This window comes from Erythrolamprus reginae, chromosome 1 (assembly GCF_031021105.1).
Source record: "Erythrolamprus reginae isolate rEryReg1 chromosome 1, rEryReg1.hap1, whole genome shotgun sequence".
Taxonomy (NCBI): domain Eukaryota; kingdom Metazoa; phylum Chordata; class Lepidosauria; order Squamata; family Dipsadidae; genus Erythrolamprus; species Erythrolamprus reginae.
In genome coordinates, this window is record NC_091950.1 from 290,996,625 (window position 1) to 291,021,490 (window position 24,866).

The 24,866-nt window shown below is 38.5% G+C and overlaps 1 protein-coding gene across 1 annotated transcript in view; it reads left to right on the top strand.

The window, feature by feature from the left end:
• Positions 1 to 24,039, top strand: part of UFL1 (UFM1 specific ligase 1) — a 41,211-nt gene extending 17,172 nt beyond the window's left edge. Inside the window, exons 8-19 of the mRNA XM_070733237.1 lie at positions 1,830 to 1,976; positions 3,024 to 3,199; positions 4,447 to 4,626; positions 6,671 to 6,791; positions 9,981 to 10,103; positions 12,895 to 13,015; positions 15,817 to 15,980; positions 17,844 to 17,974; positions 19,085 to 19,165; positions 20,039 to 20,124; positions 21,201 to 21,381; positions 23,793 to 24,039. Coding sequence (XP_070589338.1) covers positions 1,830 to 1,976; positions 3,024 to 3,199; positions 4,447 to 4,626; positions 6,671 to 6,791; positions 9,981 to 10,103; positions 12,895 to 13,015; positions 15,817 to 15,980; positions 17,844 to 17,974; positions 19,085 to 19,165; positions 20,039 to 20,124; positions 21,201 to 21,381; positions 23,793 to 24,011 — 1,730 coding nt within the window. The 3' untranslated portion in view covers positions 24,012 to 24,039. The remainder of the gene's footprint in view (positions 1 to 1,829; positions 1,977 to 3,023; positions 3,200 to 4,446; positions 4,627 to 6,670; positions 6,792 to 9,980; positions 10,104 to 12,894; positions 13,016 to 15,816; positions 15,981 to 17,843; positions 17,975 to 19,084; positions 19,166 to 20,038; positions 20,125 to 21,200; positions 21,382 to 23,792) is intronic.
• The last annotated feature ends 827 nt before the right edge of the window (positions 24,040 to 24,866 follow it).

Sequence of the window (24,866 nt, forward strand, 5' to 3'; positions counted from 1 at the left end):
CCACTGCGCCACCCCAGCTCCATTACTGATCAACAATAACAATAAAAGAATAAGTTTAAAAACCAACTAAAATCATTCCTTCTCTTAAAAATGCTTCAGAAAAGAAGGCTATAACTCTCAAGGTACAGGTAGTCTCAACTTACAACAGTTCATTTAGTGATGGCTTGTAACACCACTGAAAAAAAGCAACTTATGCTTGTTTTTCACACCTTTGTAGCAGCCCAGTGTGATCAAAATTCAGATGCTTGGCAACTGGTTCATATTTCTGACTTTTGCTGTATCCCAAGGCATGTGATCACCTTTTGCAACCTTCTGACAAGTAAAGTCAATGGGGAAACCAGATTCGCTTAACAACTAGGTTACTTACTTATCAACTGCAATAATTCACTTAACAACTGTGGAAAGAAAGGTTATAAAATGGGGCAATACTCCCTTAACAAATGTCTCACATAACAACAGAGATTTTGGGCTCAGTTGTGGTCATAAGTCAAGGACTGCCAGTAATTTCCTCTGCTCTACAATGCAGAGATTTTTGCCCCTTACTCTAGGAAGAGGCCTTGGGCTTTCTTTGATCATCATTCAACTGTTTCAGCCTTACTCATATGTTATTCCATTATCCCTAAAGGAGCTCAACATATTTTGTTCTGGCCATTCAACCACTTTGTTGTCTGCCCTTGACAGAAAACAGAATAGCTATCAACAGTGTACAATGGTTGTTTCCTTGAATGCAGTGAACTGGATTCAGATGCGTACCCATTTAAAATAGAGTCATTGAAGTCCATAAAATGTAATCATAATTTGCTTTGGAGCCAATTGCTTAGCCCACTCAACAGGTTGGTTTTCTTAGTACTAAAGTGCTATTCCCAGAAAGAAATTATTGTCTAAACTCAAAATGACTCTGCTAGAAAACACATTGCTGTGAAATCTATTTTTATTAAAATAATAAATGTTACAGTGGAAATTTCTAGGGACTTTATGTCAACAAGTCTGATGTAAATAACTGCTTCCCAAAGTCCAGAGCTTTGTAAGCGAGGGGATCAAAAATCCAAGAAAACCCACTTCATAACCTTTGACTTCACTCCAGTCTTAATTGTTCTTGGGAGTTTAAGTATGTGAGAGAGATTTGCAACTACTGTACTTGCTTTAAAAAAATCTGTCTGGTATTCCCTGTGCTTATCATTTTTAAAGACCTGGTTGTTAGCTATGTTCTATTTATTATATATAAATTGTCTATAAATTTATTAAAGGAAAAAAGGCAAATGTACAATATGCCAGAATCCATAGTGTTTAATATTTTGTAATAAAGTACAGAATTTACTTATTAAATGTAGTTATTAAGGAAATCAGTTCACAAAAATATGTTTAAGTATAAACAGCAAGTTATATATTAGAAGAGAAGATTCCCCAAAATGTATACACAAATGTGTATGAATTGTCATGTTTATTTTTTAATGGTTGAATTTATTGCTGATGCAGAAATGGGACTAAACCTATAGAAAATGCCCCACTGATTATGTAAGAGTGGATGGCAGAATATTTAGAAATTCATTGTCATTTAACTTAAGTGCCCAGAAGCACTTCCCCATTTCCATTTTTAATCATTTGAATTTGACTTCTGATAGCCATTGTAAGAGACAGATGGGATTTGTAAAGCAAAAACAATTTTTACACATTAAAAATCTGTAAACCAAACTTTCATGCTTCAAAATTACTTCCAAACCAATACCTGAAATATAAGGGTACATACTTTATTATTGCAGCTCAATTTGCTTTCATGATTTTATTGTAAATCTTTCTAATACTGTGGCCACTTCATTTTTTCCCCTTAGCTTTGCTTGAAGAACTTATTAATTCTGGATGTCTAAAAGGCACAGTGGTTGGCGGAAGGCAAGATAAAGCTGTGTTTATCCCTGACATTTACGCCAAAACTCAGAGTAATTGGGTGGATTCATTTTTCAAGCAAAATGGTTATTTAGGTAACAAAATCCTTTTGATCAACCCTTTTTTAAAATAAGAGAAATATATTCTAGAGATTGTTTATACACATATGTGTGCAGACTTTTACACTTGCCAGTTCTCAATATTCTTTTGTATGATCAAGAAAAGAACTGCAGTAACTAGGGAAAACATGAATTCTTAAAAGGTTAGCATCACTAAACAGGAGTTTTTACATTTGCTCTTTTATGTTCTCCTGTAGGGGATTTTCACCAATAATTGTAACAGAAAAGAAAGAAAGTGCATTCTTGGGACTGGAACCTGCCCATGATTCCCGAATTAGGAGTCACAATCACTAATTATTACAATCCCAGAAAGAGAGCAATATGTTCTTTTTTTCTCCTGTAAAATAGAAATAATGGAGATATATATTTTTATACTTCACCAAAGCCCATTGTTACAGATTCTAAAAGCAGTCTCTGGCTCAGAAAAATAATATATTGCTTTCTTATTTACCTCTTCATTTACCCTGCAGAAGCTGGTAACCAGTTTATTGTGAGAAACAAAGCTGGTGCGAATCTGAGTTGTAGAAGGCCTATAGATAGAGCTTCCCTTTCTCTTTGGAATAAAGCTAAGGTTGCTTTGACCACAATTCAGTGGTCAAAGCAGCATGTGGGCATAGCAAAGCATCTAAGACTGGGATGTTCTGGAAAACTTTTGGGGTGGTCTGTATGGCAGGTTCCCTCTTTGCAGTAGGTATTATTTACTCTTGCTACTGTTTTCTTTGATGTGTTAATGGCTAGGGAGCTGATTGATACTGCTGTTAGGGTTTGATTGTTTATTTTTGTATTATCTTTTGTATTAATAAAAGTGCCTCAGAGCCTTTAGGGAATTTAATAGCACATAAATTACAGAAATAAATAAAAGAAATTGATGAATAGGCTTTTAGGTAAGCTCAGAATAAAACCCACAATCAATTTATACAGAGGGGTCTTAGAATCCACTGAGAAGTAAATATCCACCACCACCCCATGCTTAATACTTTGTATGTCATTGTAAAAAAAAACTTACCTATATATATTTTTTAGAATTCGATACATTGTCAAGACTTGGAATCCCTGATCCTGTGAGCTACATAAAGAAAAGATACAAGTCTTTGCCAATTTTATTTCTGAAAGCATCCTGTGTTGGTCATGAAATTTTAGATCAGGTGGAGGCATCTGTGGACGAAGCCATCAATTCTGGTCTGTGGGTGGATATTATGGTAATGGTTTTTCTGATTTTTGGCTAGTTTTATAGTTGAGAAATAAGATTTAGTTTTCAGTGACATATGTTGATTGTAGAAAGTCCTACCCTCAATCCCAAATATATGTGGGAAGGGCTGAGAAAGAGTCTTGGATTAAATCTTACAGAGTACTTCCAATCATAATATGAGATAAGTACTGTACCCATATTTGAAATAGTGTGTACTGATTGAAATAGTGTGAGTTCCAGAGGTACAGCCAATCCCAAGTGTGAGACTGTTGAAAATAGTTTGACAATCATTTATCCTAATTTGAAAAGTATTATGGGTTTAATTTCAAAGAGTAGCTGATATCAAATTGATATTTAACCTGAGCAACAAAATGTAGTGCTGTTTGAAGTGCTATTTTATTAAGAATCTTGAATGAACAGATTTATTTCTTAATATAGCCTTCTGGAGCAATACATATTTTGTATTGCTCCATGATTCAGTTGGGAAGAATGTATTCTATATTTTGAAATTCTATCAGATTTCTTTGAAGGCTAAAATCTGATTTCTGTTTCATCATCCTTTTATAAAGCACTTTATTAAATGTCTTCGAATGAATGTAGGAAGAAAATTTAAGTTGATTGTTACACAGGGACCTGAATGAAATTAAGATTCCTAAAATTAGGTACCTTGCTTATGCTCAGTAGTAACTTATAATTTACACTTTTTAATGTGTGCTTGAACTACTTCATCCAGCTTATTCCCGGACTTTTGTCTAAAAATGCAACCATTTTACTGCTGTAAATGACAGTTGAATTTTACTGTATGTCTGGAGCAGTAGAGGTCTGCAGCTGATATGGCTGGGATTGGGGTTCTGGTAGCAGAAATTGAGTTGCACATGCATCTCCACGCCCCAATGCCCACGCAAGATTTAGCTTCTGCGCATTCATAGCAAGTGAAATCTCATGTGAGGATGCTCACACACATAAGATTTCACCGATTTTCGGCATGTGGGGAAGCAAAGAAATCACCAAAAATCAGTGAAATCTTGCACGCGGTATAACAATCAAATAAGGAGGATGGCACAAAGAAGCAAAAAGAAATTTCAAAATACTATGATAAAAGTATGACGTGTTTAACATAGTGTCTTGGAATTTAAATATCTTTTGCATACACTGTGAACCGGTTACTTCCTCCTTGATTTTTAAAAAACATTTTAGGTGATTCATTAACCAATGAACGTAAGCTTAAATGTGACCATTTTTGTTTTCTGATCCTAGCCTCTTCTTCCAAGTTCATTATCTGTAGAAGATGCCAGCATGTTGCTTCAGCAAGTGATGAGATCCTTCAATAAGCAACCTTCAGCCTTGGTCTTTGGTGACACTAATGTAGTCAGCGAAAAATTTATCAGCAGCTGTGCTGAATTGTTTAGTGATCTTATGCACCAGAAAGCTGAAAAGGTTGGTTTACTGACCGTAACATTTCAAAACAATCCTTGGAGAAGATTGCTTGCCTAATTTATAATTTCTAAAAGGATAGCCTAAGCCAAATTACAGGCAAGACATAGATACTGTAAGCAATTTTGTGAAGCGTTGAAGTATAAAGTGTAAACATTTATCTGCAGGAAAAACAGCCATTTAGAGCAAAAGAGCGAATGAGATTAAATGTTTCCTATCAAAAACTGACACAATGCAGTGTATCCCAAGATAATAGTTATGAATTTGGATCTGACATATGTTACTATTGCAGCGATTATTTGAGCTTGTATCTGTCATCAAAATATAATAATCCTTCCCCATTAGAGAAAAAAATATATAGTTCAGGACAAGGGTGAAATCCAGCAGGTTCTGACAGATTCTGGAGAACTGGTAGTCGAAATTTTGAATTGTTCAGAGAACTGGTACATACCACCTCTGACTGGCTCCAGAATGGGATGGGAATAGAGATTTTGCAATATCCTTTCCGAGGGAATGGGGATTGTGCAGTATCCTTCCCACGTCAAGCCTACCAAGCCATGCCACATCCACAGAACCATTAGTAAAAACAATTCAATTTCACCAGTGTTTTAGTAGTCTTCGGAGAGGGGCGGCATACAAATCTAAGTAATAAATAAATAAATAAATTGTCTTTCTAAAGGTAGCCAGATAGCCTTGGGAAACCTATTAATTAACTGATATAAAACTTTGGCTTTTCCCTATTCTTCATGATGTGCAAAGATACAATACAATACAATACAACACTGAGTCTCTTCCCAGGTGTCTCAACTAATGAACTCAAGACAACATTGCAGTTAAACCAAGTACAACAAAGAGGGATCAATGATTTCTATGTCTGCAAAAATATATAGGCAGGATTTTTTTTAAAAAAAAAAAAGATCAAAAGCACAAAGCAAAATGACTGATCATGCACATGCAAATGGACAAATGAACAGCTGTTCAAAAAGAGCTGATTCGCAAAACATCTTCTAAAGGACTTGACCTGAGCTTTTTTTTTAATTTTCCTATCTCTGAACAAGGCTACAGACATACATTCCTATAACTAGAACTGCTGCCTGAGTTGGAGAGAAGTGCACCAATGGCTTAGCTTACCGTTTTTGTGACATGGAGGGTATATTTGAACTGCAGATGGCCCATCAGATGTCCAAACCATTTCTTCATTATATAATTTTTCTAAGTTTAGTTTCAACTGAACCACAGATTCTATATTCAGTTGTGGATCTAGAATTTAAACGAGATACCGTTTTTTCGGAGTATAAGATGCACCAGAGTATAAGACGCACCTTAGTTTTTGGGGAGGAAAATAGGGAAAAAATAATTTGCCTACCAGGTATTCCTCTGGCTAGTCTTTAGTCTGGTCGGTTTCAGCACATTAGTTGGCTGGTTTTGAACAAGTGTGCTTGCTTTTTATCTCCTGGTTGGGGGTAAAAAATAGCTTCTAAAACGCCTCTCTCTCTCTCTCTCTCTCTCTCTCTCTCTCTCTCTCTCTCTCGCTCTCTCTCTCTCTCTCTCTCTCTCTCTCGCTCTCTCTCGCTCTCTCTCGCTCTCTCTCGCTCTCTCTCGCTCTCTCTCTCCCTCCTCGTTAGCACCTTGTTAGGGCTGAAAAAAGGTGGATGATTGGTTCGTCAGTTAGGGCTGGAAAAAAAAAGCTAAAGCACAGAAGCCCAGTGGATTGTTGGAGGGAGCAGCAATGAAAAAATCAGACAAAGGGAAGATCACTTAGCTAGCAAAGCACAGAAGATAGCTTCACTGATAAGCACCTAGTTAGGGCTAAAAAAAGTTTAGTATAACCAACATTAAGAGTATAAGATTCACCCAAATTTTCAGGGAGGGGAGTTGCATCTTATCCTCCGAAAAATACAATCAATTGGGACCTTCCATTATTGATCTCATACTGCTTTAAATTTCTTTGGGTCTCAAGCTAATGCTAAACTGATGGGAAGATAACTGAAAATCTTGACATCCCACAGGAATTCCTAATATAACACACATATGGTCTTCATTTCAGGAAATGAAAAACGACCCTGTTCATTTAATCTCAGAAGAGGACCTGAAATACTCTGCTCTTACAGAAAACACATTTTTAAGTAGAAAAGACAAAAAGGATGAGAGAAGGAAGAAAGCCACAGGTAAAGATGCAGGACATAATCATGGGTATCCAAAATAATTTGTACTCGTCTCATCTCAGACGATCTGAGCTTCCAATAGAAATTTTGAGTTTTAGATACTCTGTTCTACCGTGTTTCCCCGATAGTAAGACCCCCCCGATTGTAAGACATATGGGGGGTTTCAGGGGGGTCGGCTAATATAAGCCATACCCCGAAAGTAAGACATATGTCTTACTTTCGGGAAAACACGGTACTAAAAGCGAGGGAGGCGTTGGGGCAGTTCGCGGCGCCCTGGCGGCGGTTCCCTCCGCTTTGACGGCGCTGGTCCGCTCGCTCGTCCCCGCAACCGACCCGTTTCCCCGACACGCGTCTGGAGGGGAGGAGCCGCTCTGCGCAGTTGGGCAGCCCTGCCTGCCGGAAAGGAGGCGGGCGAAGGAGGGCGCAGCTCCGGCCGCCCGCTCGGCTCGCTTCTACAACTTCGGACCAGCGCCGTCCTTCACCTCGCATTTCCGGGTTGGCGAGCCTGGATTGTTTTTCCTGCGAGCGCTGGTCCCCGCTAAGCCTTCTGCGCCTGACTCGGCGAGGCGAGAGGGAAGAAGGAGAAGCGCAAGTGGATGCGGAGCGAAGGACGGATAAATGCCTCCCGAGCGCTCCGCATCCACTTGCGCTTCTCCTTCTTCCCTCTCGCCTCGCCGAGTCAGGCGCAGAAGGCTTAGCGGGGACCAGCGCTCGCAGGAAAAACAATCCAGGCTCGCCAACCCGGAAATGCGAGGCGAAGGACGGCGCTGGTCCGAAGTTGTAGAAGGAGCCGAACGGGCGGGCGGAGCTGCGCCCTCCTTCGCCCGCCTCCTTTCTGTCAGGCAGGGCTGCCCAACTGCGCAGAGCGGCTCCTCCCCTCCAGACGTGTGTCGGGGAAGCGGGTCGGTTGCGGGGATGAGCGAGCGGACCAGCGCCGTCAAAGCGGAGGGAACCGCCGCCAGGGCTGCCGCCGCGCTGCCGAGCAGATCAGCTGCTGGGCGGCCGAAGAAACCTTCCCTGGGTCTTCCCGACTTCACCCTGTCAATTTGGTGAGTGGAGGCGGGAAACGGCGGGGGGGGTATGTAAGACATACCCCGAAAGTAAGACCTAGTGGGGCTTTTGGGGGTAAAAAGAAAGTAAGACACTGTCTTACTATCGGGGAAACACGGTAGCTATGGTGGGAAATTGAATGGTCTTTTTTCAGATATGGAAAGTTCCATTTTTATTTTGTTTTTTCTGGAGAGAAGTGTTTCCAGTGCTTTGTTCTCTTGGATGTGGTGGTTAGAACCTATCTTGCCTGTTGTAGTTGACATTATCTTTTGAATTTTCTGTTTGAAGCTGACAAGCGGAAGGAAAGGTGGTATCCTTTCTGTTGTTGCTCTAGGGCAGTGAGGGCGCAAGTGCCCATACCCATAATTCATTGCCTGGGGGAGGGCGAAAACAGCTTCCCCCATCCCATGGGGGCCCTCTGGAGGCCAGAAATGGCCTGTTTCCCAACTTCTGGTTGGCCCAGTAGGCATGTGTTTTGCCCTTCCCAGTCTCCAAAGGCTTCCCTGGAGCTCGGGGAGGGTAAAAATGCCCTCCCTCATCCCTCTGGAGGCTCTCTGGAAGCCAAAAACGCCCTCCCAGAGTCTCTGTACGAGCTAAATATCAGGTGGTCGGTACACACATGCATGTTGAAGCTGAGCTGGGCAACAGCTCGTGTGCCAGCAGATATAGCTCTGCGTGCCACCTGTGGCACCCGTGCCATAGGTTCACCATCATTGGTCTAGGGAGACCGGGTTTTAGCTAGAATTTATTTATTTATTTTATTTATTTATTTATTTATTTTATTTATTCAATTTTTATGCCGCCCTTCTCCTTAGACTCAGGGCGGCTTACAACATGTTAGCAATAGCACTTTTTAACAGAGCCAGCATATTGCCCCCACAATCCGGGTCCTCATTTTACTGACCCCGGAAGGATGGAAGGCTGAGCCAACCTTGGGCCGGTGATGAGATTTGAACCGCTGACCTTCAGATCTACAGTCAACTTCAGTGGCCTGCAGTACAGCACTCTACCTGCTGCGCCACCCCGAATTTGGGATGATGACCTACTTTAGGCAGATCAGGTAATACTTTGGGTAATGAAATGTCTGCAAGGAAGGAACCAAGCTCAGAGAGCACCAAGGACCCCTTGTAGTCTTTCTATTATGCTGCTGAGAAGAAAACAGCATGGTACATGTTTACTCAGAGTTCAAGCCCTCTGGCTTGTCTGGGACCTGCCTTCAAGAGCAGTTAATCCCTCTCAGGCCTCATTCTTAAAAATTGTGAGTCTTCTGGAATAGGCATTGCAGGCAGTGAAAACTTACGGTGGGAGGAAGGAGAAAAAAGTCCCATTGAACAAAACCCAACAATTTTATTAGTGTGGGTTGCATGAAAATCAGTCAAACCTTTGTACCTGCGTCCTTCTGTTACGTAGTGTTTATCACAGGATAGATAGCTAAAAATAGTTTTGTTCTCCAATAACAATAACTATGGAGGAACAAACACAAAGCGTTTTTTGAAGAATGCACTTTATTCAGGCATTTCTTGGTAAAAAGTGTTTTAACATAAACAATTTAAGCCCTCGATAACAATGCTGCTCTGTAATTTTTCTGCTTATAACTGTTTAGTGGAGCGTAAATCTAAAGCATTTGAATATAGCTTGTTAAAATGTTTCGGCTGGTTAATTGAAGTCATTTTATATGGAAAATACTACAAGATGTTGTTCTGTTTAAATTACCTACAATAATCGTTTCCCCTCATTTGAAAAACTGTGTTATTTTAATTCCAGTGTTGGAGATTTAAATGTGTTTTCTTTCAATCCTAAGCAAATGTATGGTTGAGGTCTTGCTATAGATGTTGCTCTATTTTGCCTAGAAACTGTTGGATTTACATAGGAGTTACATTTTGCAACCAGTTCTACATATATTTTATGGACAAAGAGGAAAATTAGAATAAATATTGAACTATTGTGCTCCTAGTTCTCTTTAATTCATTATTGTGCAATCATGTCACAGTGGCTTTTTACTAATTCCATGCATACTTTTATAAATTTGGGGCTATTATTTCATTATATTTATGAAAATAAATGATGTTCTATGAATGCGTTCCATGAATATGACTTGACTCATTCATATGGCCAATGGTAACTATATTGTTTTTCCACCAGAGGGCGCTGGAAGGGTGAGAGATAGTGGTGGTGGAAATGCTAGGGAAATCAAAACTAAAAAAACCAAAAAGAAGGCACGAAAAGATGCCGATAGTGATGATGAGGCACAAGCAAGTAGCACCAGTAAGTAGTGTTTGATTTGATTAGGCCACCTCTTGTACTTTTCAAAGTCTGTTTTGTGTTTCATTTTATTTTTACATGCTTGAATTTATCATAAAATGCATGCCTACAAAAATGTGTATATATTTGATCATATCCTCATTAAAGAGTTCCAGGAGAAGAGCCTTCTCTGTGGCGGCTCCGACCCTCTGGAATCAACTCCCCCCAGAGATTAGGACTGTCCCCACCCTCCTTGCCTTTCGTAAACTCTTTAAAACCCACCTCTGTCGTCAGGCTTGGGGGAACTGAGACATCCCCCCCTTGCCTATGTAATTTTGTGCATGATATGACTGTGTGTATGTATTTTATCTATTGTTGTTGGTTTTTTTAGACTTTTTAATGTAAAACTGTTATTTTAGATTTTAATTATTAGATTTGTTACCGTGTATTGTTTTTATCACTGTTGTGAGCCGCCCCGAGTCTACGGAGAGGGGCGGCATACAAATCTAAATATTATTATTATTATTATTATTATTATTATTATTATTATTATTATTATTATTATTATTATTTTAAAAGATAATTCTTTGAAAAGTGTCTTGAAATAAATTAAGTACAATGGGGAAATGACACTTCCTGAAAAGATCTATCTCAAATACTAAAGAAATGAACACAAGCAAGAAATCCCAAAATTTAACTCTTTAGTTACTTTAAATTTTAATTATTTTTTACCTTAAAAAATCACATTTGATTGTTTTCTGGTGGCACTATGCAAAGCATTTGAAGGAAGGGACTGCTTTAATAATTCAAGGAGAGGTGAATCATTTATGCTATGTATGTTGTAAAGCACTTTAATAGCAACAGCAATAGCACTGAGACTTATATACCACTTCACAGTGTTTTACATTGCTGTTTAAGCAGTTTACAGAGTCCGCATATTGCTCCCAAAAATCTGGGTCTTCATTTTTTACTGACCTCAGAAGGATGGAAGGCTGAGTCAACATCGAGCCTGGTGAGATTCAAACTGTCAAACTGCTGGCAGCTGGCAATCAGCAGAAGTAGAACCATAGAAGTCTGAGGGCAGAAAAAGACCTCATGGTCCATCTAGTCTGCCCTTATACTATTTCCTGTATTTTATATTACAATGGATATATGTTTATCCCAGGCATGTTTAAATTCAGTTACTGTGGATTTACCAACCACGTCTGCTGGAAGTTTGTTCCAAGGATCTACTACTCTTTCAGTAAAATAATATTTTCTCATGTTGTTTTTGATCTTTCCCCCAACTAACTTCAGATTGTGTCCTTTTGTTTTTGTGTTCACTTTCCTATTAAAAACACTTCCCTCCTGGACCTTATTTAACCCTTTAACATGTTTAAATGTTTCGATCATGTCCCCCCTTTTCCTTCTGTCCTCCAGACTATACAGTAGCTTGCATTCTAACCACTGTGCCACCACGACTCTTAATCAAACACTTTGCCCAACCCCAATACCAGAGCACATTATTTGCACCAAATAGCAGCGATGGGTCATTTAAACAAGTAGTTTGGGGTAGGAAATCTATTTTATTAAGGCTATCTCATAGACTGTTTTCCTGGATTAAAGAATTAAAGATTTTGAGTCACCTGTCTCCTGGTGGCTTCACGTTCACATCCATGTAGTTTTTGTGGCATCTGTTCAGAACCGGTTTGCTTTTAATTTTTCCAGGATGTTTCTCAAGGATCTTTCCTTGTCCAACCTACAACTATAGTTCCTAAATTATCTGTAGACTAAGTACTAACTAGGTTTGGCCATGCTTAGCTTTTTGAGATCAGCCAAGACTGTTTTTAAATCAGTGATTTTCAACCTTTCTAATGCTGCAACCCCTTAATACAGTTCCTTATGTTGTGGTGATCCCCGCCCCAACCATAAATCTAGTGCCAATTCTTCCAACAAAGCTTACTCTGATTGGCAGGAAGGTCAGAGGGACACCCTCACTGTAAACGCCTAATTGGTCAGATTGTAAAAATATGCTCCAAGGCAGCAGAATAGAAGCTTTAGTTCCTAATACAGTGTTCCCTCGATTTCCGCGGGGGATGCGTTCCGAGACCGCCCGCGAAAGTCTAATTTCCGCAAAGTAGAGATGTGGAAGTAAATACACTATTTTTGACTATGAACAGTATCACAAGCCTTCCCTTAACACTTTAAACCCCTAAACTGCAATTTTTCATTCCCTTAGCAACCATTTAGATTATTACTCACCATGTTTATTTATTAAAGTTTATTTAAAAAAATATTTATTAAAGGCGGACGGAAGTTTGGCGATGATGTATGACGTCATCGGGCAGGAAAAACCGTGGTATAGGGAAAAAAACAGCAAAGTATTTTTTAATTAATATTTTTGAAAAAACCATGGTATAGCCGTTTCGCAAAGTTTGAACCCGCGAAAATCGAGGGACCACTATACCATGGGAAATTTGTCTTTTCCCATGGTTTCAGGCGACCCCTGTGAAACAGTTGTTCAACCCCCAAAGAGGTCCCAACCCCCAGGTTGAAAACAACTGGTTTAAATAATGCACCTATCTGGGTTTTGAATTCAATTCATCACCATAACTTTATAAGAAAAAAAATCTTAGATTTATGGCATGAACATATCCATCATTTAGAATTATTTTGGAGCAGTGCTCAGCAACTAGTGTTTTTCTGCAATGTAGAATTATCTTTGATATTATGGTGACTTTATTTAGTGCTAGCTTTCACTGTCAAGATCTAATCGCTTCTTCTGTCTATAACAATCTATTAAGTCAATTAGAAATGTTTTGTCATATTACAACAGGTAGGAGCAAGCAACTTGAGATCCATTTTATGTCACAAGAAGAAATTGAGGACGTTTTAAGAAAGCACATAAGGGATTGTCCTGAAGAGCTCATCACAGAACTTGCAGGTCAACTAATCAGGTAGCTGCAATCATTTATCTCTGGAAAATATTAAACTGCATCTCTTGTACACAGAGACCTCTACAGGAGCAGCAGAGGACAAGTGACAAAATCTGCATTGAGGCACAGCTTCTGTTCTTTACATACTCGGTGGTAATTTCACATTGCAAGAATGGAGAGAGTTTGCATTGTGAAATCTCAATGGGATTTTTATCATTGCTGCAGTTAGAAATGGGTGTCTGCACGCACCTATATTGCCTACATCTGGCCAAGCAGAAACTCGGCATTACATTTTGTAAGGAATATATAGAACTTGAAAGGGCAGAAACATTATTCAGTATTTTAACCAATGAAACTACAGCTGCGGGTAGTTTGTGATATTACTCAGGTATGGATCATTGTAATGTTTGTTCTTTCCAAAGAGATAGAAATTTAAATTATTTTACACCAGGGGTTTCAAACTCATGGCCTATGGGCCAGTTGCGTCACATCCTGGTCACCTCTATGCCCAGCTTAGCAAAGGTAGGGAAAGTTGCGATATGTCACGTGACGACACCATGATGACATGAGTTTGACACCCCTGTTTTAAGACTATCCAATAACTATCTGAGGATATCTTGTTAGGTGCATTGCATTGGTGTTGGTTATCACCTTTAAAGCCCTAAAATGGCTCAGGGCCAGAGTTTTACGGGACTGCCTCTTCCCTCATACCTCACTGCAGCCAGTAAGGGCCCACAGAGTCGGCGTTCTCCAGGTCCCGTCCGTCAAACAATGTCGGTTGGTGGGACCTCGGGGAAGAGCCTTCTCTGTGGCCGCTTCACCTGTGGAATCAACTGCCCCCAGAGATCTCCTCCTTACCGGTTTTCCGGAAAGCTGTTAAAACCTGGCAGGCCTGGAATTAATACTGATTGTTTCAAGTATGGTTTTATAATACATGTGATTTTAGTGTTGTTTTTATTGGGGTTTTTTTTGCTTATATTGTATTTATACCTGTTGTGAGCCACTCAGAGTCCGTTTGGAGTGAGCTGCATATAAATGCAATAAATAAATAAATAAATTGACAAATCCCTGCAACTTTCATATTTTTTCCTACATGCACGTAAAACATATAACAGATGCATAGAATCACTCCCCATACATGTCTAGAGAGCATTTTTTTCTCATTTTGACAGCAGTTGCATGTTACTAATTTTTCTCTTAAGTCACAGATTTGTAATATTTGTGAAATATTTGTAAATCTAATAAGAGCTAAGAAGATGCTTATCTTGGTTAGAAGGATAGAAATACAAATACAGTCACCATGGACTAAAAATAGTCTCTGTTTTGACCTGCAAGTGTATTCTGATTGTTTTGTAATCATCTACCTTTTTCTGGAGCTTGTAATTTGTAGTTTGGTTGCAATTTCACAGTGCAAGAATGGAGAGAGCCCGTGCTTTCTTAGGTTCTCTTAGGCTTCATGACCTGGAATCTTTCATAAACCTTGGAAGGTTCATTCCTTCAAGCAGCTCCAGCTGATGGGTGAAAATGCTCCTGCTTTGTTAGGCATTAGTGCCCCTAAAGAAATGAAACTTCTTTCCTGACTCTTGTTTTTTTGACTTTTAAATTGTTTGAGCAATCAGCATATCCCAAGAAAAAATGGAATGCTGCTATTAGTATCCAGCAACCTCAAATGGGTATTAGATAAGGTATCACTGAAACGGCTAACCTTTGGTTCCAGGAATTGCACAGGAGGACTCAACTAACCTATAAAAGTGTCTAACACCAGAGGAAATGTAGTCACACAGTTTGTATTTTCCCTCCAGCACCACCCAAACACATGCACACGCAAATACAAACACACACACACACACACATTTACTACCTACTATCAACCGTTCAGGATAGATCAACCTATAAAGACCAAAATCATAGACCTATATTACTTATATGATTATAGTAACAGAATCTTGAATGCATTTCCTCCTCCCTTTATCTTTGTAAGAACGTATCTGATATATACGGTGATACCTCGTCTTACAAACTTAATTGGTTCTGGGACGAGGTTTGTAAGGTGAAAAGTTTGTAAGACGAAACAATGTTTCCCAGAGGAATCAATGGAAAAGCGATTAATGTGTGCAAGCCCAAAATTCACCCCTTTTGCCAGCCGAAGCGCCCGTTTTTGCCCTGAGGCTCCCCTCCTTGGGACACCCCACCTCCGGACTTCCATGTTTTTGTGATGCTGCAGGGGAATCCCAGCAGCGCAAAAACGGGTGCTGGCAACAGAAGTCCGGAGGTGGGGCATCCCAGTGGCGGCGGCTTGGGTTTGTAAGGTGAAAATAGTTTGGAAGAAGAGGCAAAAAAATCTTAAACCCCGGGTTTGTATCTCGAAAAGTTTGTATGACAAGGGATTTCTAAGACGAGGTATCATTGTATATTTTTCCAAGTTATATTTCTTCCCTAGATTCAAGGTGGTTTTTTAAAAAAAATTATCTGATCATTGTCTTGGTAGCAACTCTTCCTCCTATCCCTCAAGTTCATTCCATCGGTCTATTAGGATGGCTGGCAAAATTAATTTTAACAAGGCCAATAAGACACAAAGTACTGCAAGGGTTAACTCATTTTCACGCCTGGGCATTCTGCTACCTAGTATGGGGTCCTTCCTTTTCCTATCTTTATTAGAAGCCATTCACTCCTCTGTACTGATAGATATGAAGGTCAGCCTGACATCAGGAGTTCTCTTGATTCAAGACCAGGCTGTTTTGTTTTGACAGTCTACCATTTTTGAATCAATGGCTGGTTTCTGCTAATTGCCACCCTGCATTCTGTTTCCCTTTCCCCTTTAGGCCCTTAACAAAGAACTATCAGGAAGTGTTGCGTTCAGTATTCATGTCCTCAACTTCTTATTCCGGAGCTAGCAGAAAAAGGACCATTAAGGATTTGCAGGACGAAGTTTCCAATTTGTATCACAATATCCGGTTATTTGAAAAAGGAGCAAAACATTTCACAGGTGAGATAATAAGGTTTCAGAACAACATAATAAATAAGCATTTTGTTGTTAGAGAAGAGAATTATTGATTATGGACAGCTGAAAGAATATCAGTTGAGCTAAACAACAGATTAGAAAAACTTAGGTAGTTATAGTGAGTATCAAATTACAATATCATATCATAATACATCGTTATATATATATATGATGTTACTTGACTGATCAATCCAGGTTTTTTTTTAAAAAAAATTTAATCAGAAGAAACAAGAAAGCAGTTAAATATATTATTATTATTATTATTATTATTATTATTATTATTATTTATTAGATTTGTATGCCGCCCCTCTCCGTAGACTAGGGGCGGCTCACAGCAATAATAAAAACAATGTACAACAAATCTAATATTTAAAAATATCTTTAAAAAACCCCTTCTTTAAAGAGCAAGACATACACACAAACATACCATGCATAAACTATATAGGCCTGGGGGAGATGTCTCAATTCTCCCATGCCTGATGGCAGAGGTAGGTTTTAAGGAGTTTACAAAGGCAAGGAGGGTGGGGGCAATCCTAATCTCTGGGGGGAGCTGGTTCCAGAGGGTCGGGGCCGCCACACAGAAGGCTCTTCCCCTGGGTCCCGCCAGACGACATAGTTTAGTCAACGGGACCCAGAGAAGGCCAAATCTGTGGGACCTAACTGGTCGTTGGGATTCATGCGGCAGAAGGCGGTCCCGGGGATATTCTGGTCCGATGCCATGAAGGGCTTTATGGGTCATAACCAACACTTTGAATTGTGACCAGAAACTGATCGGCAACCAATGCAGACTGCGGAGTGTTGGCGTAACATGGGCATACCTAGGGAAACCCATGATTGCTCTCGCAGCTGCATTCTGCACGATCTGAAGTTTCTGAACACTTTTCAAAGGTAGCTCCATGTAGAGGGCGTTACAGTAGTCGAACCTCGAGGTGATGAGGTCATGAGTGACTGTGAGCAGCGACTCCTGGTCCAGGTAGGGCCGCAACTGGTGCACCAGGTGAACCTGGGCAAACCCCCTCCTCGCCACAGCCGAAAGATGTTTCTCTAATGTGAGCTGTGGATCGAGGAGGACGCCCAAGTTGCGGACCCTCTCTGAGGGTGTCAATAATTCCCCCCCTCCCCCGGGTAATGGACGGAGGGATGGAATTGTCCCTGGGAGGCAAAACCCACAGCCACTCCATCTTATCAGGGTAAAGTTGTGAATCTGTTGACACCCATCCAGACCCCAACAGCCTCCAGGCACCGGCACATCACTTCCACTGCTTCGTTGACTGGATATGTTAGCTGTTTACTGTGCAGTAGCTGAAGTGCCTCCATTTTTTTGTTCCAAGTTTATTTTGCCTCTGTGTTTCATATGAACCATTTTTATTGTTTGCTAATTGTTTTGATTTCCAGCTGGTTGATGATCCTGCTGCTTCAATTTTCTTAGACCATTTTCTGCCACAGCTTTGGCTCATCGTCTTCTCTCTGCTGCTTCATCTCTACAAAACTTTTGTATTGATCTTTATTGATTCTATAATTTGTGATTTACATAGTATGGGTTGTTAATATTGTTGTTTGTCTGCTGGAATCAGGATGACCTTGTTTGAAATATTTGACATTTCCAGCAAGCTTTTCATGCTCTTTGATGTCACATTTTAGTAATAAAAGCAGCTGGACACAGAATTTCACAATGTGACCCAAAGAAAGTTTACTGGATATAAAAGGATGCTTCTTTTTTATTCTGAGATTTCTATTTTGCCATTTAATCCGCATACACATATTATGTTGAATTTAGATTGTGGAGATTTCTTATGTAGTGTGCTGGTTTTAAATTAGCATTTTAATAATAGAAATTTTATTTTACAGATGAGACACAAAATAACATTGCCAGACACATGCTGAGGACAGTTTGTACAGATATCACTAATCTTATTTTCAACTTCCTTGCTGCTGATGTAATGATGGCAGCTGATGACTACACCACCATTACAACTGAGGTACAACAATGCAATTTTCTGTAGCGTCTTGGTTTCTTAAAGAATGATGGGGTTCCCAAGCTGTGCAGGAATTCTGCCCATTTACAGTTAATTTAAAAAGCTTGACAGGTACAGCATTTCACTGTGTTTGATTATGGCCTCCAGAATCTTCCAAAACACCCAAAATTTAACACTTACAGCTTATAACTTAAATTCATTTTTAAAATAAGAAAAAGACAAATGGGGAACTTGAACCCTGTAAGAGGAAAGATTAAGGCAAATACATTTGAAGTCATTTTACAATAATTAAAACGGAAATAATATTTCCAGCAGCCTGCTGAAAACATCATACAAGTGGTATAAGGACAGTGGCAGACAGAGGACCGTGGTGTGCTATGGTCCATGGTGTCAAGAAGAATTGAACATGACTTAGTGACTGAACAAAAAAAAAAGTCAGGTTTATAGAAAAATGGGTGATATTTCAGATATCCTGGTCTTAAACCATTTAGTAATTTGTAGGAATAACCATCAAATAGTGCATGGAAAGAACTTAATAGTACTACAGCTAAGTTCTTTCCATGCACTATTTAATGGTTATTCGTCTTAGTAGTACTGCTGCTAAGATGAAATCCGTGTAGTGGGATCAACGTGACATATTGTTAAGCATCTGTTGTGTTACATTGTTTTCTGCAGTTTCAAACTTAAGTGTATCTTAAATATGTAAAAATAATCTAAACAATAGAAAATTAAGCCAAGTATTGTATCATTTAGAATTAAGTAGCTGTGAGTTAGGTATCTTCCTTCCTCTCCGATTAAATAGCTGAGGATAAACTTCAATATTTCCTGTCTGTTTCCCAGACTAGCATGTAAATAAAAAAATATATATTTAGGACATTATTATCTAATTCTTTCCTTGTTTGTAAAAATAAGGATATAGATTGGGGAAAATAAATTATGTTTGTGTGTGTGCGCGCGCACACACACGCGCGCACACATACATACACACACACAACAGTTTTTAGAATATATTGATATTTGTGAAATATTTAAGCATTTTTGGAAATAAATAAGTTAGACCTTGAAACCTCACCTTAGCTTTAACGTGTTCTATTCTTCTTAAAACTCAAATAGATGAGGAAAAAAATTTTAAGTACATTATCTGAAGAGATGAGAGGTCCTTTAACAAAGCTCCATGTTTCTTTGAATGGCAAGGTAAGTTCCAAGTTAATTACAAGTTTATTTTGTAATTACTTTATTGAAGGATAGTGTTAATTTTTTATTAACTTAATAACATTTAGAAATATGTAGATATTAAGTCTGAACCATTCTTTCCCAATCACTATTAGATTAATAACAGTCAGATTGCAGGAATATATCTGCATAGAAATCAAAATGGAGATGAAGGTAGGGACACCAATGGTAGAAAATTAATTTTCATGTCGTAGGAAGAGAGTTATAAAATTATAATACTTAATAGGAATAGGGAAAGTTAATTACTTTTTTCTCCATTGAGAATGTCAAATTAGTTTTAAAATGTTTTGCTTTTGAATGAAATCGGTATGAATTGTAGATACCAGTAGTTTTTATTTGATTCATCTCATTGTATTCCATACCTTGATATAAGAATTGTATTTATTTATTTTTTCTTAAATGATTCATTGTGATAGAACTATTTTTACAAAGTGTAATGGGTAAGGAGAGAGAAAATGATGGAGCATCTATGAAAGGTTTAGCTTCATAATCAGTGATCAAATTTAGGAATGGAATCACTTTTCAGTTAACTGCATCTATCCAAAATCCTACATTTAAGTTGTTGTTTTTTTATTTATGAAACCATTACATCTGACCTCTCAAATGTTTATCCTGTATGTCACCTAGACTTAATATAGTCCTACCCATGGTACATAACCCTGTGTGTGAACATCCTTGCTTCGATAGATGAAGAGTAGGTTCTCTCTTTTTTCCCCTTTCTGGCGATTCATTTATTTACTCTTTTTATATACCTAAAAAATAATCTTTTTGTTAGAGAAATTGCTGGAACCTGAACTGGTAATAATGAGTTTGTTTTTTTCTTTCTTTTTTAAGACTTTGGAAGAATTTATTTCTTGTCTTGATGCTGCTGCGGAAGCTTGTGATATTATGGTTAAAAAGGGAGATAAGAAGAAAGAAAGGTAACTGTTAGTTTGGCGGTGACAGAAGATTACCATCTTGTTGTGGTGAAGATATAATAGTAATTCCTATGAGCCTGAGGGTTCAAGTTCTGTGTAGAATCACTCTTGACAATAAGATAGAAAGGGGAGCGTGAATACTAAGACAAATCGATAGTACAGGGATTAGCTGGTCACGTTCTGTCTGAAGAAAGTCAACTGATACAACAGAAAAAAAGCTTCAAATTCAAGACTGGAAGAAGGCAATGGCAACTGTAAAACTGTATGGTCAAGGCTGTAACATTTAGACAGGTCTTGATGCCAGCTGGAGAGACTTCCACTTTGAAAGGCATTCATCTAATTGCCAGGGAATTGTTTAAAAAACCCACAAACCTGATCAAATTGTAAGGATTTTGCTCACTGATGCTGCCAGTACTAGAAGAGCAAGCTTTTGTGGTGGTGTTTTGTTTTGTTTTTGCTTTTTAACTAAGAACATAGATTGTGTGTTGGGGGGGGGGGGGGATGAAATGAAATTAAAACTATCAGATTGAAAGAGAGAAAGAAAAAGGGAGGAAGGAAGGAAAGAGAGAGAGAGAAAGAAAGGAACTTTTGAAGGTTTTTTGTAGTTTGGGGCCATCCAGATAGAAAGAAGGAAGGAAGAAGGAAGAAAGAAAGAAGAAAAGAAAAGAAAGATCTGTCTTTCTGGAAATTTAGTCATGATTTTCAGCTCTGCCCACGAGGCCAGATTTGTTTGTAAACAATTTATGGATAGAGAATGTTAATTATTTTATATTATTGATATAATCAGAACTTGTTAAATTCTTAAACATTTATTATCTGTTATTGTATTTAAAAGTTATAGGACTCCAAAATTAGATATAATTTAAATCTTTTCAATTTTATTGGTAGGTGAATAAAGGCAGATCGAACAATATTTAGCAGTATTTATTATGCATATTGGCTCACAAGAGAATGGTCTTCCAAGCCCAGAGTTTTATTTTTTAAAATACATTATTTTGCAAATGTGCTAAATATTGTGGTAAATGTCAACACAGTTCAGTTGATTAAAAAAACCTTACCATTCTTGTTTAATTTCTTAGACAAATCCTGTTTCAGCATAGACAAGCCCTGATTGAACATCTGAAAGCCACAGAAGATCCAGCTCTTATTCTCCATCTGACATCAGTCTTGCTGTTTCAATTTGCAACCCACTCCATGCTTCATGCACCAGGAAGATGTGTGCCACAGATAATTACCTCCTTAAGTACAAAGATCCCAGAGGTATTTTCACTGAAAACTAGGAGATTATTTTATATTCCTATGTCCCACTTGTAGCCATTCACTGACTCAGCACCAAACTCTCCTGATTGGGTTTTTGACTCTTTAAGATGCAACTGGTTTTGCCTAACCAAAGAGAGAGGGTGTTAATAAAAGAATTACACCCAGTTCTGGTGTAATGGGGGTTAATATGTCATTCAGTAGATTCATGAGTTGTATGCAACCACAAATCAATCATTAACCTTCCCAATGAATGTTAAATGGTTCTTCCAGTAATTGAGAGTTTGTTTATTAAAGTAGAGCTCCTCGAACCACACCATACACACAACTCTGCCCTGTTGGCCAGAGTCTAGGATAGGAACGTCAAACTCACGACGTCACATGACATATCACAACTTTTTTCCCCTTTGCTAAACCAGGGGTGGGCATGGCCAGCATGTGACACATCCTGCCCACAGGCTGCGAGTTTGACACCCTGGTTTAGGGGTCCAGATTCCAACACTTGTTTCCTTCCTTTTCGGTGTTCTGGTTTCTGGTAGAAGTTTAGTAGTTACAAATAACTCTCATTAAATGCATCATTTCATGAATAAAGAACTCGGTTTATTTCTCTGCTCTCTTGTATTTCAACACATTCCAGACATCAATCGGTCCATTATCTCTCTCTTTAGCCGCATTTCTCACATTCCTTTTCCTGCTTCACTTAGACAAGATTTATTTCCTAATTACATAGCTTTAAAAAAGACAGCAGCACTGACTAAATACAATACAAAATACTTTGGCTTACTTTAGCATGGCGAAAAGCACCTCCATATTTCTTTTCAACAACGTTGAAACTCCACCCTTCTTCTCCACTAGCCTCCTGACGTGCCAATTACCTCATTACAATATTTAACCCATTCCTCTCCTTCATATATTCTTCCAGACCTTTGCTCTCTACATTTCTGAATTCTTCTGAATTTAGGATTAACCCAGTGAGCATCTGATTCTCCCTCACTAGATCCTGAACTCATAGCCCCATCCTGTGGCTGGCCTCCCACATGTTCTACTACCTGTAACCCCGGGCCCCCCACTACTTCATAAACACTATCTGAATCCAAGTCCTCAATATCTTCATCATCCTTCAACTGATCAGGAGTATGTACAACAGTTGGTCTCTCTTCACAAGCAGCACTGCATCCCACATCATAGGATTGAAGGTCTTTTTCTTTTTTGAACTTATTTTGCAGCTGGCTAGTTTCAAGCCTTTTCAGACATACGTGTACAATTGAGCCAGTGCCTTTTCATTCCGTCAACTATGACATTTTGTCTGTACTCCAGCAGTTCTACATTTTTGTAGTTGCTGCTCTTCTAAGGTCGTCTGCTATTTCCAATTGAATCTCCATATTGAACCTGGCCTAACAATAATTAATATTGCTATTATAGTCCGACTTGCAATCTTTGGGCCCAGGGCCTTCTCACAAGTGTCCATTCTTCAACTATAATAGGGGTTGAGGGGGCAAAAGAAAGGAACATCTGACATTCATTAAACCATTTTTATAATGACTTACAGTGCATTGATGAGTCATTATTTTCAAACAACTGGCAAAATTAAAATGAAGTAGAGAGGTCTGAGGAAGGAGACTTTGTTATGACGGAGTTCCAGTGATTGAGAAATAAAGAGTTCGTTTTTGAGGATCCACTGGATCAAAAATGAACTTTTCAAAGAGTCTGATTTTGTGCCAAAAGCTATGCTAGTCTGGCACAATAATAATTAAAAACCCTTTACCACAAACATGCAGGATTTCTCATCCGACCAGTAGAAACCAATGGAGCTTGAGATATGGTAATGGATACAATACTGTTAAATTGCACTGCTACGCTCATTTATTGGAAAAGATCCATTGAATTTGATGAGCCTTGATTTTATGTGGATGTACAGAATTGTTTTGTAATGGGTTTCATCTCCATTACCATATTTTAGCAAAATATTTTAAGTCTGCAATGAAACCCAAACAACTCTGTGTTAACAAATTAGGCCTTTGATGCAGCTGTTTTGTTACATTTCTGGATCTGACATATTCTTAGTAAAAAAACTAAAAATATGACACGGTATACAAAACTGCCTTGATCCCAATGTTATCACGCTCAACAAGCATTAATTGTTTCATTTGTTAGATTTTTATTCCACTTTCATTTTGTGACTTTCGGGGAAATATGCATAATTCTCCTGCCTCCCATTTCTCCCCACAAAAACAGAGAGAAAAAATAAGTGGGCCAAAGTCTTCCATACTTTAAGGCAAGATTGGAACTCACGGTCTATCCCTTCCTTTGATCCATGCTGCTTTTCTGGATGTTTGAGTTGATTTTTGTCTGTTTCATTTCATCTAATTAGCCTTCATAAAAGCCACTTTGAATTTTTATTTATTTCTTTTTAGGATCAGCATTCTCTTCTTGTCAAGTACCAGGGCTTAGTAGTGAAGCAATTGATCAGTCAAAACAAGAAGATTGGGCAAGGTGATGATGATTCAGTCGAGAGCACCTTGAACACAGAAGAAAACACAGAAGCCATCTGGAAAGAACTTCAGGAGCTATCTGGCTCTGTCAAAGATCTGATTCTCAGGTCCAGAAAATCTTCTGTAACAGAGGAATGTTAAAACTAATAAACTTCCTTCAGGCTTCTCAGAGTCAGAATATTTTTCTTAGAGAAAAACATTGCTGATGATCTTGAAATAACCTTGGCTTTTAGAAGCTTTGCTTGGAAAACTCTACTGTATTATGAAACCCAGAAGCTGATAATGTATATAGAGCAGGGTTTGCTTCTAGTCCTTGAATATTAATTACAAAGAAAAGGAAAATACAGTAACAAGGCCTCCTCTACGAGGGGGGTGGGCAGTTAAATAAACAAGATTTTTTTTTGACAAAAATAATTTACATTTTGGTCAGTAGGCAGTTGATTTACCAATTTTTTTTATACAGCTGATAATTCTTGAATCACCTGAGTATTAGGCAGGTTTATTAACAGAATTAATACTCTGTTTTGGAGACTGGCAGCCTGCAGCAATGATCTCTAAATATAAAATATATTAGATTTTAATAACACTAATAGTGTTATTAAAGTACTTTATATAGAGTCGTGCCAATTTTCAGATTTTATACAGCACTGTCTAGGAAATTCTTTGTCATTTGACAACCTACAATTTCATACATTCAATACAAGAGAGGGTTTTTATTTCCCACTTAGCAAATCTAGTATTTTTGCAAAGTCATGACTTGCCTGAACATGGAATCATTCTGAAACATTTGGTAACATACAAGACTGTGTTTTGGATGTAGTATGTTATCCTCCAGAACTGCCCACTGGAGAAAGAGGGAAATAGCAATCTCTAGATTTCACCCACCACCCTAAAATTAATTCATTGTATGTCATCAAGTCAGTGTCAGCCCTTAGCAACCACATAGATTTTTCTCATTAAATTCCAAAATTAACTTTCAGCGTCTCCTTTTAATAG